Below are 12,338 nucleotides of genomic sequence, written 5' to 3' on the forward strand. Positions count from 1 at the left end.
CACTGCACTGCAAAAGCAGGGAACCTCTGAGAGGCACCTGCGAGTTTATACGTGAACTAAGTCAAACGACAGCGGCATAAACTGCCAGTGTTTTTATATCAGTCTTGACAGTAGGTAAAACTTTTGTTATAATCAGTTTTCAGATTTTTAATCGTTCATGTGTAGCGCTATTGACTACTTATGTTGTCTAATTCCATATCCATGAATGGGGCAGAAACCTTGCCAGGGCTTTGAAAAACTAACTCATGACTTTATTGGTGATTAATGATACTTACACTAATGCTTTGTATAGAAACTAATTCTTTGAAAGGACCTCAAGTTTTGTTAACAAGTGATCATCATCCTGCATCATCTTAGACCTCATTTATCAGGGATTCCTCTCCAATGAGCTGCTACAGGAACCTCAATTTGTAATAATACATTATCAAAAGTTAATAAATCATTTTATAAGCTTGTGGGTTTCACAGTCCAGATGATCTAATGCCCACAGCCACTCCACTGGATTGGCTACCTTTCAAGCTAATACAGCCCCCATGACAAAGGAGAACCATTAAAATGAACTTCAGTGGACGGCTGTCAACCGAGCCAGGATAGCATGATCAAGTTAGCAATACAGCTGTATTACAACCATTAAAAAAAAACAAAAAACCAAAAAAAAAAAAACTTTCACTGAAGATTTTTATTAATTCTATTTGTGCTTTTTATAACTTAATAGCACATAACTGAACCCCACCCACCCTCAAAAAAAAAAAAAAAAAAAAAAAAAAAAAAATACAACTGAGCAATGTCATCCCCCATACTGACAAGTTGGATGGGAGAGGATACAGTTAAAGGAAAAAAAAAAAAACAAAAGAAAAAAGGCACAAAGAAACCCTGGAGTTGTCTTGAAATTCCCCAGCCAGTCACCTCTACAGAAAAGGACCACTTGCCGTGCCACAAAGCAAAGGTATACATTGAAGTTACACAATCCAACATTTCTTACTGGCAGTGGTCCTTTCTCCTTTCTCACAGGAGGTCAGGGAGAAAATAAGGTGGACAAGACAGGAATACTACCAGCTCTTGGTGACCATCTCACAGCTGAACTGGATAATAGTTTCACGTTCCTGATATCGAGATAAAGAAACCATACCTATGTACATTGAGAATAATATTCCTTCCCATGGTCTGTACAAATGGGCCTATACATTATTTACTGTGCAGTTTAATAGGGGGGAAAAAAAAAAAAAAAAAAAAAAAAAATCCTTTGTCCCTTCAAAAGCAGTGACAAAGCATGGCCTGGTTACAATAACCAGTTCTGTGCACTCAAATTAAAGTTCACATTTTTATGGTAACAAAGAGGTGGAGAGAAGAGGGGAAAAAAAAAAAAAAAAAAAATTCTTGCTATCCAACACCATTTTCTTATGGCCGGAACTCCAATTCATCTACACTTATGACCTTGGCTGGCATGGAGGGGAGTGGCTGTTCTAAGACATCTGATCCAAACCACTTGGAGAGGCCTAGAGGAGGGCTGCCCCCATGTCGCTGGGAACCGTTTGCCCGATGGGGGCCTTGGCTCTGTGACTGAGGACCTGGGACACTTGGATGTACTGCAAAATGAGAATTCATTTTAATCCAAATATACATTTCAAAAAGTAATGTTCTAGTATGTTATTACTCTACCTTAATCTTCATTCCTGCTTTTATTAATCAGGTTACTATACACTATGTCACTAGTTTCATGTGTGAAGACAGTATATTCTAGCCACTTTTTGCATTTTGAAAATCTCAGTCTGAAAATTATATGCTTCTTGAAATTTTATATGGAGAATCTATAGTTCCATTAACAAGGAACCATCCAAACTGTAAATGTTTAGAAAATCTAAACCCTTTGAGGGGACTGTACCCTAACTACCATATACTCCTATTGAATCAGAATAACAATTCCTCAACGCACTTGGTCTCTGATGCTGAAGTTGCTGCTGCATTACTGCCAACTGCATCTGAGTACTGGCTCTGGGAGGTAGAAGCGGATGCCCTGTTGCACTTAAAGGGTAAAGTGGTTGTCCAAGCAGGGCAGGAGGCAAGCCTTGAAGTTGTGCAAGGTCAACATGTGGTGGAAATATACCTGGGAGAACAATTGAAACCTTAGTTCTCAAGGTCCTACATTTAACATCAGATCAATTACTTAAAAGGAGTAAATTTGCAGTGAAATTAAAATATATTTTACAAGACAATAAAAGGGTGGCACTAGTTAATACTAACCTGCTTGCACAAGAGCAGGCCCAAGCTGCTGGGGCTGGATACTTTGTGCCAGCATTCGCTGAACGACATTAGGGTGTAGCTGGTGAGGAGGGCGCACCATAGGTACATGGGATAGCAGTGGTACTGGATAGATAGGACGAGGGAAAGATGAGGAGGGTCCTGGAGGTACCATGGAGGGAACATGGTGTGCAGCAGAGCCAGGCCTGAGACGTTCCTGATCCTTGCTTGGCATGGTCTGTGAGCCACTCTTTACCCCCCCAGACTGGCCTGCATTCCCATCTGTTGCTTCCAGGTATAGATTGGGGGAACTGCGGTCTAATCACACAGCCCAAATCTTAGTGTTGAAGTACTATAGTTCAAACTAAGCTAACAAGTTTTAGCTATGGTAAATTAATGCTCCTCACCATCTTGAGTGTTTGCGGCAGCGGCGGCTTCCTCCTCCTTGGTCTCTGAACGGCTCAATGGTTCATCTTTGCTTTTCTCTTTTGTCGCATACATTTTGCGGATCACAGACGTGGGTGTAAATGAAGGCGACAACTATAGCAGTTGAATAAATAAATATTAGCACTAACACTAGGCAACTATAAAACGTTTCAAGATTAGTCATGGAGGATAAAGTTTATTGCTCACCATGCTGGTGACAGAACTGCCTGGAGAGCTTCTCCCAGCAGGCTGAGGACCTGGACCAGGGGAGCGATTAACACGCTGTGGTCTGTGGATCACAAGTGCATCAGCCATATATAAGTGGTTAATGTTAAATGATCCTTGGTTTAGGTGTATGCATCCATACAAGCGATGCATGTGCATCAAAAGTTTTTTTTTTTTTTTTTTAAATTAATAACTGCAAAATGTAATACTAGGTTTTATTATATATATATATATATATATATATATATATATATATATATATATATGCACCATACTGCCAGCAAATATGAAATTCTTCATGTCATACAAATAATTCTAATTAACCAGAAAAGCATACAACTAACCAATGACTTAAATACTGTTCAGTGTTTAAAGATGTTTAAAACAAACAAACAAAGAAAAAAAAACAAAACCAACCGATTTCGAAAAGACTTATCCTGGAGTGGCTTGTAGCTGGGTTGCAATGAGTGGTGGGCATGTAGGGCAAGATCCTGCTGGAATGCAAGAGCTTCCAGATCTGCCTGATTCACTGGCATAGAGAGCACCCTCATCTGTACAAACACAAATAGCCAAATCCATCTGAAAACATTACTAAAGCTTAGAGCAAAGCTCTAATAAAAAAAATAAATAAATAAAATTTTTGAAGGCAACTTAGTATGTGAGTAGTTAGGATTGTGTTCCACTGAAAACAGATACATTACTACGGGAAAATAAATGCTATCACATGTTATTTAAAAGAGGTTTAGGTTGGCATCATATTGAAGGATATGTACTTCATGTTATGAAATGTTAAAATTAATTTCGTAAATAAAAAATGAAGGCTATGTAATCAAATCCAAGGCATTAGTATAATTTACTGATATTAGAGCCTTTCTCTAATAATCCAAAAAGCTATTAATCTAAAGTTCACTGCAGCCAAACATTTACAGGTTACCTGATGCTGTGTAGCAGATCCAGGGCTAATAGACCTGTGTACATCAGTGAACTGTTCTGGCAGGACAGGTTGATGACCAACAGGAAATCCTTAAGGTAGGAGTGAGGAACAATGTCATTTAAACTAAAGATTTTGAGGGTAAGTATATGAATCATAGTATATATGTATAATATACATAGTATGACTGCTGTGCCATGCTGAAAATTAGGGGAAAAAAAAAAAAAAAGACAGCAACTTGATACTTTGTGCAAGACATGCCTGCTGAAGGAGGTAACCGACTGAAGTAATCAGGGGAGGGTGTCCTCTGGGAAAAGAGAGGGGGTGAAGGGCCCTTGTGTAGTAGGCCATGTACAGGGGCAGAGGCTGATGGGCCCTCAGAGCTGCCCAACAAATTGCTAAGTAGTGTAGGGGAGCCCGTACGAGCAGAGCCTCCCAGGAGCTCCTGCAAGAAGAACATTTCCAAAGAAATCCCAAATCACTTATGTTTGTAGTCTGGCAGTTTGATCCAAATCCAAAAATGAATATTTTTTCCCCCTCATGCTCATCCTGCTAATTTAGGACCTAGCAACCTTGCTACACCACTCTTGTTAAGATGTCTCCTGGCACACACAAGGTTAAAGTGTTAGACATTCACCTTAACATTAGTACAGTATACATTTAACTGCTGGTTCAATTTTTCCAGATTGCAATAAAGTTTCAAATGTAGTTCCTCCAGCAGCAGTGTACAGAGGGTCAGACTGAATCCACAGTGCACCGAACTTGGAAGTAGCATTGACAGGTTATCAAGTGTTGACTTAGTACTCAACGGTCATCTATCCAGCTCTTCCAACTTTTTTAAAACAGTCATCTTTCAGATTTACATGCAACCCTAACAGTTAATAGGAACTGTGACAATGTCCAACCCATCATAATCATTAGCCTGAGAGAATAGTCAACTACTCACCTGGAATACGTTTTTCTGCTGTTGAGTAGGCACCTGAGCTTCAGACAGCATCACCACAGCTGTATCTGAAAGTTGCTGCATTGCACAGGGAAAGAATTTGTGGCAATAGCATTGCAGCCAAAACACAGCATCTCATTGTAAAAAACCATGCCAGTAAACACTTCAGTGCAGGGCTGGTGTTCATTGAAAAAGCAACTGAAATTCAAACTGGTTTCAACACGTGTTTGATTCAAACCCAGTTTGAAATACACCCCACAACAGTGTAAGCCTGACATAAATTTGTACATGTGAGTCAGTGTCCCTCATGCAAGTCAGTTATGCATTTGGATTCAGATACCTATTTTCCTTAAAGAATATCTTTCCAATGAGAGGTGAGGCGGTTCTAGCCCACGTACAAACCCAGGCACCAATTCAGAAACAGATGTACATAAAACAGACATTTGCAGCTTTCAAACAAACATTCAAAAACAAAACCTCCAAAAGAGTTAAGAAGCAAATTTATGCCCATCACTTTCTGATTCATAGGATTTTTCAAAATAGGGACATCTAAGTTTAGGTTAAAAAGCTTGTATGCAGAGTTTGATCACTGCACAGATATGTTTCAGAAATTACCTTTTCCAATTCAACATGCATACTGCTGTTAATTATCCAGTGTAATTGTGGTGCAATATTTATAAAAATAATATTTTTAAAAAAAAAGCAATACTTACAAACAATACACTTACATTGTTTGTGTTGGTTTTGGGTTGAGTTGGCAGAGTTCCACTTGCCTTCATGCTGCTGACCAGTTTATTAAAGGCAGACATGTCTGAATCACGTGAGCGTGGGCGGGCACTGGGGCCACCAGTCAAAGCCTCTTCTAAATGCTCTGCCATGAAGGGTGTGCCATTTCCCCTCTGAGGGGGCAGAACATTTCGTACCTTTGGTTCTGAGTCCAGCTTCATCCCCTTCATCTCTCCCTCCACCTGCTCCAGTGAGAGCACCACTCCAGAGTTAGCTGGGGACAGAAAGACTTTTAATGTCATGTAGCTGTTCAAAACAAAAGGTTGCACAACACTTGGCAAGTAAAATGAAATACCAACAAAAGCAACTCAATTAACAAGAACTCTGTATGATAAACCTGAGTTGTGAACAAGATTTTGTGCACCCACTCTACAGAGACATTTTAAATTCTGTTGATAAATATGTTCACATCAAATTTTTGTAAAACAGTACAACAATTACAGTATATACTGCTATAACTATTGTGCAAAAGTTTAAGTGAACTGACACTCACTGCTTTCCCGTAGCCGAGCTTTGTTGACAGACAGGGTAGACAAAAGGGGCTTTAGGTCTATTTTTGCCTTGTGCAGCAGCTCCAGGATGTCCACCTTCTCCTTGCATTCTGATGATTGAATAGGTGTAAAGTATGGGGCAGGTCCTTGGCTTGGGGACACACAATGTGGTTCGAGCCCTTCAGAGAAGCATAACAGCAGAGGGTTGAAGACATACAACAAAGCAAATTGTTGTGGGAGCATGAATACTACAAATCAGTAGCTCACACTAGCAGTCACATAGCATTAAGTGTAATATAGTAAAGTAACAGGGTTGACAATCTTAAGTCATTTTAACTAGATACGAATGTCACACCCCCTGACTGGTGTAGAGTCAATATTAAACATCTTTAAAAAAAAAAAAAAAAAAAAGAAACATACCCAAAGGCCTATGATCTTGTGTCCTTTATAGCACCACATACCAAAGCAGTGTTTAAGAGATCTCTGCCAGCCAAGGAAATTAAATCCTCTACCTGCTAGTTTTTCCAGCTCCTCATGAGGAGTGGACCTCAGACTGCTGGAGCGGCTGCCTGAGGGGCTCAGGTGACTAGAAAACCACCGACTGAAGCGGCTACCCGGAGCAGGGCCTTCCCCCAAAACATCCTCTATCATCTGTAAGACAAATGACAACCTGTGAGAGAAAAGAAAAGCCCAAAACTTGGCAGACCAAACAGTGTGATGACAAAGTTGGCACTTACGTTAGATCGTTTTCCATTGATTTAGCACAAAATGTGCTAGAAGACTGAGGGCTGTGTCATTGAATGCATTGCTTTTTGGCCTTGTGTTGATTTATGGCCAAAAGCTATCAGTACAGTTTGTTTGTTTTATTATACTTTAGGCATGTTCACTTAGTTCTCCCATTAGTAACAAGAGTAATATAGTTATAATGATGGGCATAAATTTGTATCACAGAGGGTTTTAATCTCAAACAACATGCAAGAGCACAATGACAAGTGTGCACCATTCAGTGATAATACCCACCACCAGAGCAGGTTTGGTGAGATCAAGAAAGTACAGCAGAGGTAACCTCATACTATTCTGCAGGCTTAATGGTCAGGGTCAAAAAGACTTGCTGAACTCTGACATGAAAAGATTACACAGTATTATTTCTATCAAGTCAAAGCTGTGCCACAACTGTCAATCTGACCAATAAGATATTTTAATGATTGTACAAACAGATATACATCCTGACCTCTACCGTTTATACTATTTAGTTGACAGCAAAAGAGGGAAAAATGCACTGATCCAAAGGTATCAGAAGACATATATAAGAGCCCATCTGTGCCATTCACACCTTTAACCCATACAAAACCAAACAGTGCACCCCAGTACTTACAGAGGCCAGTCCTGGCATGGTTTTTTCTAGATTGAAGAATTCATTGAAGTCAAAGTCTCCAGTTGACTGGTCTGGCAGAACAGGGTGGGGAACCTCCTGATCAGCTGTAGACTGCAAACCCCCATCTTGCTCTTCAGCTTGGCCACCATTACATTCCACTGGTGCCCACCATAAAACCAAAAACAAAAAATCCTTAATGTGAGACTAATGTTTCACACTAGGCTAAAATTAAACTGCATTATGTGACTCAATCTAAAGAAAAATTTTATAGACCACATAATTTTGACATGCCTTCTTTCACAGACTCTGTCCGCTTCCTCGAGCGCTTGGTTTTGCGCTTATCATCTTCCAGGATTTTGTCATCAAAGCCAGTAAGCTCTATTGTCTCAGACTGACTTGTGGGACCCCCAGAGAACCATTCTGGCTCCTCCTCCGCATATGAATCATTCCTCCTCCTTTCACTAAACACACGTTTATCACCAAAATCTCTCTGCAAACAACAAACATTATTTGCATTTGTAAATGGATGACAAGACTCACATGCCACTAAAAATTTGATCTTGAAATCAACTTTTTCTATGGAGTAATTGATAAAACAAATCTTCAATCCAAGCAGCACTGTTGTCATTTTACTTAGATGATCAAAGTGTTTTATTTATATAATAAAAGATCGAATCAAAATCCAATTCTATAGAAAACATAGGTAATATGAATTTTAGTCTCGATTACCTAAATTTGTTTTGTGAGACGGACTGAAGAGTATATGCAGCTGACTCTTAGCAATCCTACTTACATTAGCAGCATGAAGAACTGGCAACCCTTAATGCACTGAATACCTCACCATCTGAAAACTAATGGAAACTGCATTATGGATATTCAAAGTAAGACCAACCCTGAATCTTTTATCCTTAAAGTCTCTCTCACGTTCCCTCTCTTTTTCTGTACGGGCTTCTCTCTCAAAGGCTCGTGCAGCAATTATGCGTCCACTGCCAATTCTGCGTGCTCCTCCTAGACGGAGACTCTCATTCTCCTTGTTTTCCAATGGGCTGATTGGACAACGGGGGTAGGGTACAGGTGCAATATTGCCTTGACATCCACCTCCAAAGCTGCGTCGTTGTGGGCTCAATACCACATCCAGATCATCCTCCTTTAACCGCTCACGGGGATCTGAACACAATTAAGCATATAGGCTGGGGTTTAGATGTTTATAGAGTGAATAGACTACACCAGGGGTATTCAACTAAAATTTAAAAGAGGTCCAGTTAGAGAAAATTTCTTGAAGCAAAGGTCCAGAAGATCATAATGTCTAACTAGTTAGTGTGATATATATTTAAGTAGCCTAGTAGTTTTATCAACATCTGCATGTAATCAACACCTGACTGTCTAATTAAATGAATTCATAATCTTTATGTTGTGTCTCATAACGGCGTTTCACATTGGCACTTTTAATAAGTGCCACGGTTTCTGAACATATGAGACACTGGTTTAGTGTTCCCAGTTGGAAGTATGAACAGAAATGAGACTGTCCATTCCGGATTAAATGCATTATTTCCGCAGTCCACTTTTCTTTTTTTGGAGGGCGCCATTTGTTCCTTATTTTTCTCTTTCTCCATCTCACTCGCCTGTTTCTCTCCCTTTGTTTTCTACATGTATCACCTTTTTTTTTTTTCTTTGTACCATCTTTTCATGTGTAACTTGCCTCTAGCTCTGTTTACACTGTAGCGTCATAATGTTTACCACCTGGAATGCACAGACTTGATTGGCTGACTGGTATCACACGGGATGGCTCAACTCACATGCAATTGGTCTGTGTGTTTCCACTATCGTAAAGTCTACAAAAGCGGCGCCGGTGGAAATAAATCATAACCTTCTGCGTTGGCTGTAGGTCCGGGTCCGTATGGGGCAGCTTTTGGGTCCGCCTGTTAGTGACCTACGGACTACAATATTATCCAAGCTAACAGTAACATTAAATTAACATTTTTCATTAAGAACTTTATCTGCTCTTTAAAATTTGAAATGTTTAAATATTTGCTAGGGCACACTCCAGAGCTGCTGCATATGTAGTTAAAGCATGACCATTAAAGAAACTACTTCTGGAGAACATTTTCATTGCTTCATAACTTGTACAGAAGATCTCTCTCACGCATATGCTACAGACCAGAGAATCAATTTGACTTTTTTTTTTTTTTTTTTTTAAATAAATTCGAGGTGTAGATTTCTCACTTTGTCTCCACAAACCAACCCTACCTGGGATCCTTCGTTTCAAAGGAACTCTATCATCTGCATAGTCCTTCTTATAAACCTCCACTGGAGAGCTACGCTCTGAAGTAGGATACAGTGAGGCATGCCACTTCTCAGGATCCCAGACACCATCACTGTATCGAAACACACATTTGAAGCCACAATTAAGACAGTGTACAGAACGACCACTTTGTAATATCAGCAACAGTGTAACACAAACAGAAGCTTGCTCTGCAATTCAGTACAACTGGTTTTGGAAAACTGTTAAACAAGGTTGAAACAAATTTATGAGCAGATGCCAGGACTCCCTCCAAGTCCTGAGACTAGCTATCATTTACTCTACAAATGAAAGCAACCCATATAGAATGAGTTAGGAACTAAAACTAAAGATAGCTTGTGGGGGCAAAGGCTTTCTTGATTACAATAAAGTAAGCAATTAGCAATGTAGCTCCAACCGAGATTTGACTGGAATTTACCAAGATTAAAAATAAGGAAAAGGAGAAAAAAGTGATCTGTAGAAACATTTGTTTTACACATGCCTTTACTTTGAAGTAGATGCATCAGAACCCATGTTTGACCAACAACTTGCAACACTGTGTGGCCAAAAAGAAACATGATACCAGCCAAAAGCCTTTCTGTGTGGAGTTTGCATGCTCCCTTCCCACAGTCCCAAGCCATGCAGGTTAAATAAAGCAATTGCCAGCATGTGTGAATGGGAATATGAATGGTTGCCTCAGTGTCAGCTCTGTGGTAGATGGGTGACCTGTCTTAAGTGTCCCCCACCTTTTGCATAATGTCAGCTGGGAAAGGCTCCAGCATCAACACAAACCTTCACAGGGCAACAAATGAAGTACAGTAAATGGCTAAACAGAAGTAACCAAAATGTTGTGCATGACCTTGTCCTTTTCATTAGTCTACATCCTGCACTGTAGATTCCATTCTTGCAAACAAACTTGTAAATGAAAAACATTTAATCCTTCACGATTACAGCAGCACATACGATTCAACACTGATGCATACTTTAATCTCTCTACTCTGAGGTGGTTTGCACACACAAGATGCGTGTGAGGAAGTTGTGCTTTAGTCCACACCATCCCCTCAAGAAAAACCAGTATCTTATAAACCAGAATCAACACTATCTTGGCCAAATATCACATATGTCTCAGTTCAGGGAAAAGCAGAAAAAAATTGTCTCACTTGGGGGGGGGGGGGGAGTCTTATTATATAAACTTTCTAAAGAAAAATTCTTACCTGTCATATTTCTCAGAAAGACATTCTGGTCTTTCATTGGAGATGGGCAATTTTTTTATTTCCAGAAGCTCCTCCTGTACAGACAGAGTAAGAGTGTTAGGAGGACCTCTATGTAGTCTTTAAAAGACCATATAATTAGTATTTGTCATTACCTTAGTGTATCTGTAAGGAGCTGTGGCTGCTGGTTGTTGCTTAACATTGTCCACAACAGCATCACAACTCTTCTGTGCTACACAAGCCTCGTTATCCATGACTGAATTTTAGACAAAACCTCTAGGAGAACAATGTGTCTGCTCCTGTTTTTTTTTGGGAGGGGGGGGGGGGGAGAGAGATAAAGTTCATAATTCAAATCAAGTTGATAGTAGCTGCTCCGTTTACATTTTGATCCATCGACACGATACACCATAAATAGTTCAATGCTGGCTGTAGCCGATGTTAATCATTTTTGTCAATGAACGAAAGCCTTTTTAAAATTTAGTCAACACAGTGTCTTCACAGATTTGAGCAGAGCTGACAGGGAAACTTGAATTTTAACACTTGTTTGCATTAAAAGTATTTTTTAGAAATATGGCCGGGCCTCAAACATGATCAAAAAGCAAAAGCAAAAATATAACCAAATCACCAATAGACTTCACACATGTGGCGCTAATGTATGTGGAGCCATTGTAGCAAAGGTGGTTAGCCAATTAGCGAGTTAATTGACAACAGCCAGAGACTGCGAAGAAACGTGATTTGTCAAATACAATTAGTTCCCCAGCGTTAGCGCTAATTAACAACTTGCCTATAGCGTCTAAAGTGTGAACCAAGAGGCTTTAGAAAAAAAAGTCTTCAGCAAATACAGAACGTTGACAACACTTAATCAATTGTTGGCGAAATTAATAACCTTGTTAACGCTACGGAGTTTCAAAGTAAATATGCTAACAGTTAACATTAGCCAAGAGACTGTTGAGGGGTTAGCTTGGATTGCGTCCCCAAAGTTAACTCTTAACGCTTAATTGTACAGAATCAATATGTAGTACATTTAGAAAACACAAACCAACAACTTACTGAGACTGAAAGCTGTGTGGAAGAGTGATAGCCAACGGCCGGGCGGTGGCAGTTCACGTTAGCGTTTGTTAGTTAGCTAGCTAACCTAGCACTTCTGGCTAGCTAGCTAGCTAGCTAGCTAACTAGCTGGGGTAGGGGATAATGCCCACCCAGCAAGTACCAAATCTTAAACCGGTAAAGTTGTTGCAAAAAATTCAGCAAACGTACACTGTACTGGGGTAAATTAACACAACAACACAGTTCCAGTTAACAAACTAAGTGACTCGGAGACTGTGTACTCTCAAATAAACGTCTGCTCTTTCTCTGTTTTCTAAACCGTAGCAGCAAATTTCCTCTGATCGCCGCTTTAAGAAGGTCCTTGGAACGATTACATTGTGCCCATCG

At 39.8% G+C, this 12,338-nt stretch overlaps 1 protein-coding gene across 1 annotated transcript; it reads right to left on the reverse strand.

The window, feature by feature from the left end:
- Positions 1-846: 846 nt before the first annotated feature.
- eif4enif1 (eukaryotic translation initiation factor 4E nuclear import factor 1) lies at positions 847-12,304 on the reverse strand. Its single transcript, XM_026307872.1, has 19 exons — positions 11,955-12,304; positions 11,060-11,203; positions 10,908-10,981; positions 9,663-9,790; positions 8,308-8,582; positions 7,707-7,905; positions 7,416-7,573; positions 6,553-6,691; positions 6,043-6,219; positions 5,492-5,763; positions 4,767-4,841; positions 4,082-4,265; positions 3,824-3,912; positions 3,307-3,440; positions 2,872-2,953; positions 2,646-2,778; positions 2,242-2,556; positions 1,934-2,104; positions 847-1,586 (listed from the first exon to the last, which is right to left on the reverse strand). The coding sequence occupies exons 2-19, from the start codon at positions 11,156-11,158 to the stop codon at positions 1,399-1,401; spliced, it is 2,892 nt and encodes a 963-aa protein (XP_026163657.1). The 5' UTR covers positions 11,159-11,203; positions 11,955-12,304; the 3' UTR covers positions 847-1,398.
- Between the last annotated feature and the right edge of the window lie 34 nt (positions 12,305-12,338).

Source organism: Mastacembelus armatus, chromosome 5 (assembly GCF_900324485.2).
Source record: "Mastacembelus armatus chromosome 5, fMasArm1.2, whole genome shotgun sequence".
NCBI lineage: Eukaryota > Metazoa > Chordata > Actinopteri > Synbranchiformes > Mastacembelidae > Mastacembelus > Mastacembelus armatus.

What these genes read in the sequence shown, in the direction of transcription:
- eif4enif1 (XM_026307872.1), bottom strand. Translation starts at nt 11,158, where the DNA reads ATGGATAACGAGGCTTGTGTAGCACAGAAGAGTTGTGATGCTGTTGTG. An exon ending in CTCCTTACAGATACACTAAG is followed by an intron (nt 10,982 to 11,059) that starts GTAATGACAAAT and finishes CTGTCTGTACAG; the next exon opens with GAGGAGCTTCTGGAAATAAA. An exon ending in TGCCGCAAACACTCAAGATG is followed by an intron (nt 2,557 to 2,645) that starts GTGAGGAGCATT and finishes CTGTGTGATTAG; the next exon opens with ACCGCAGTTCCCCCAATCTA.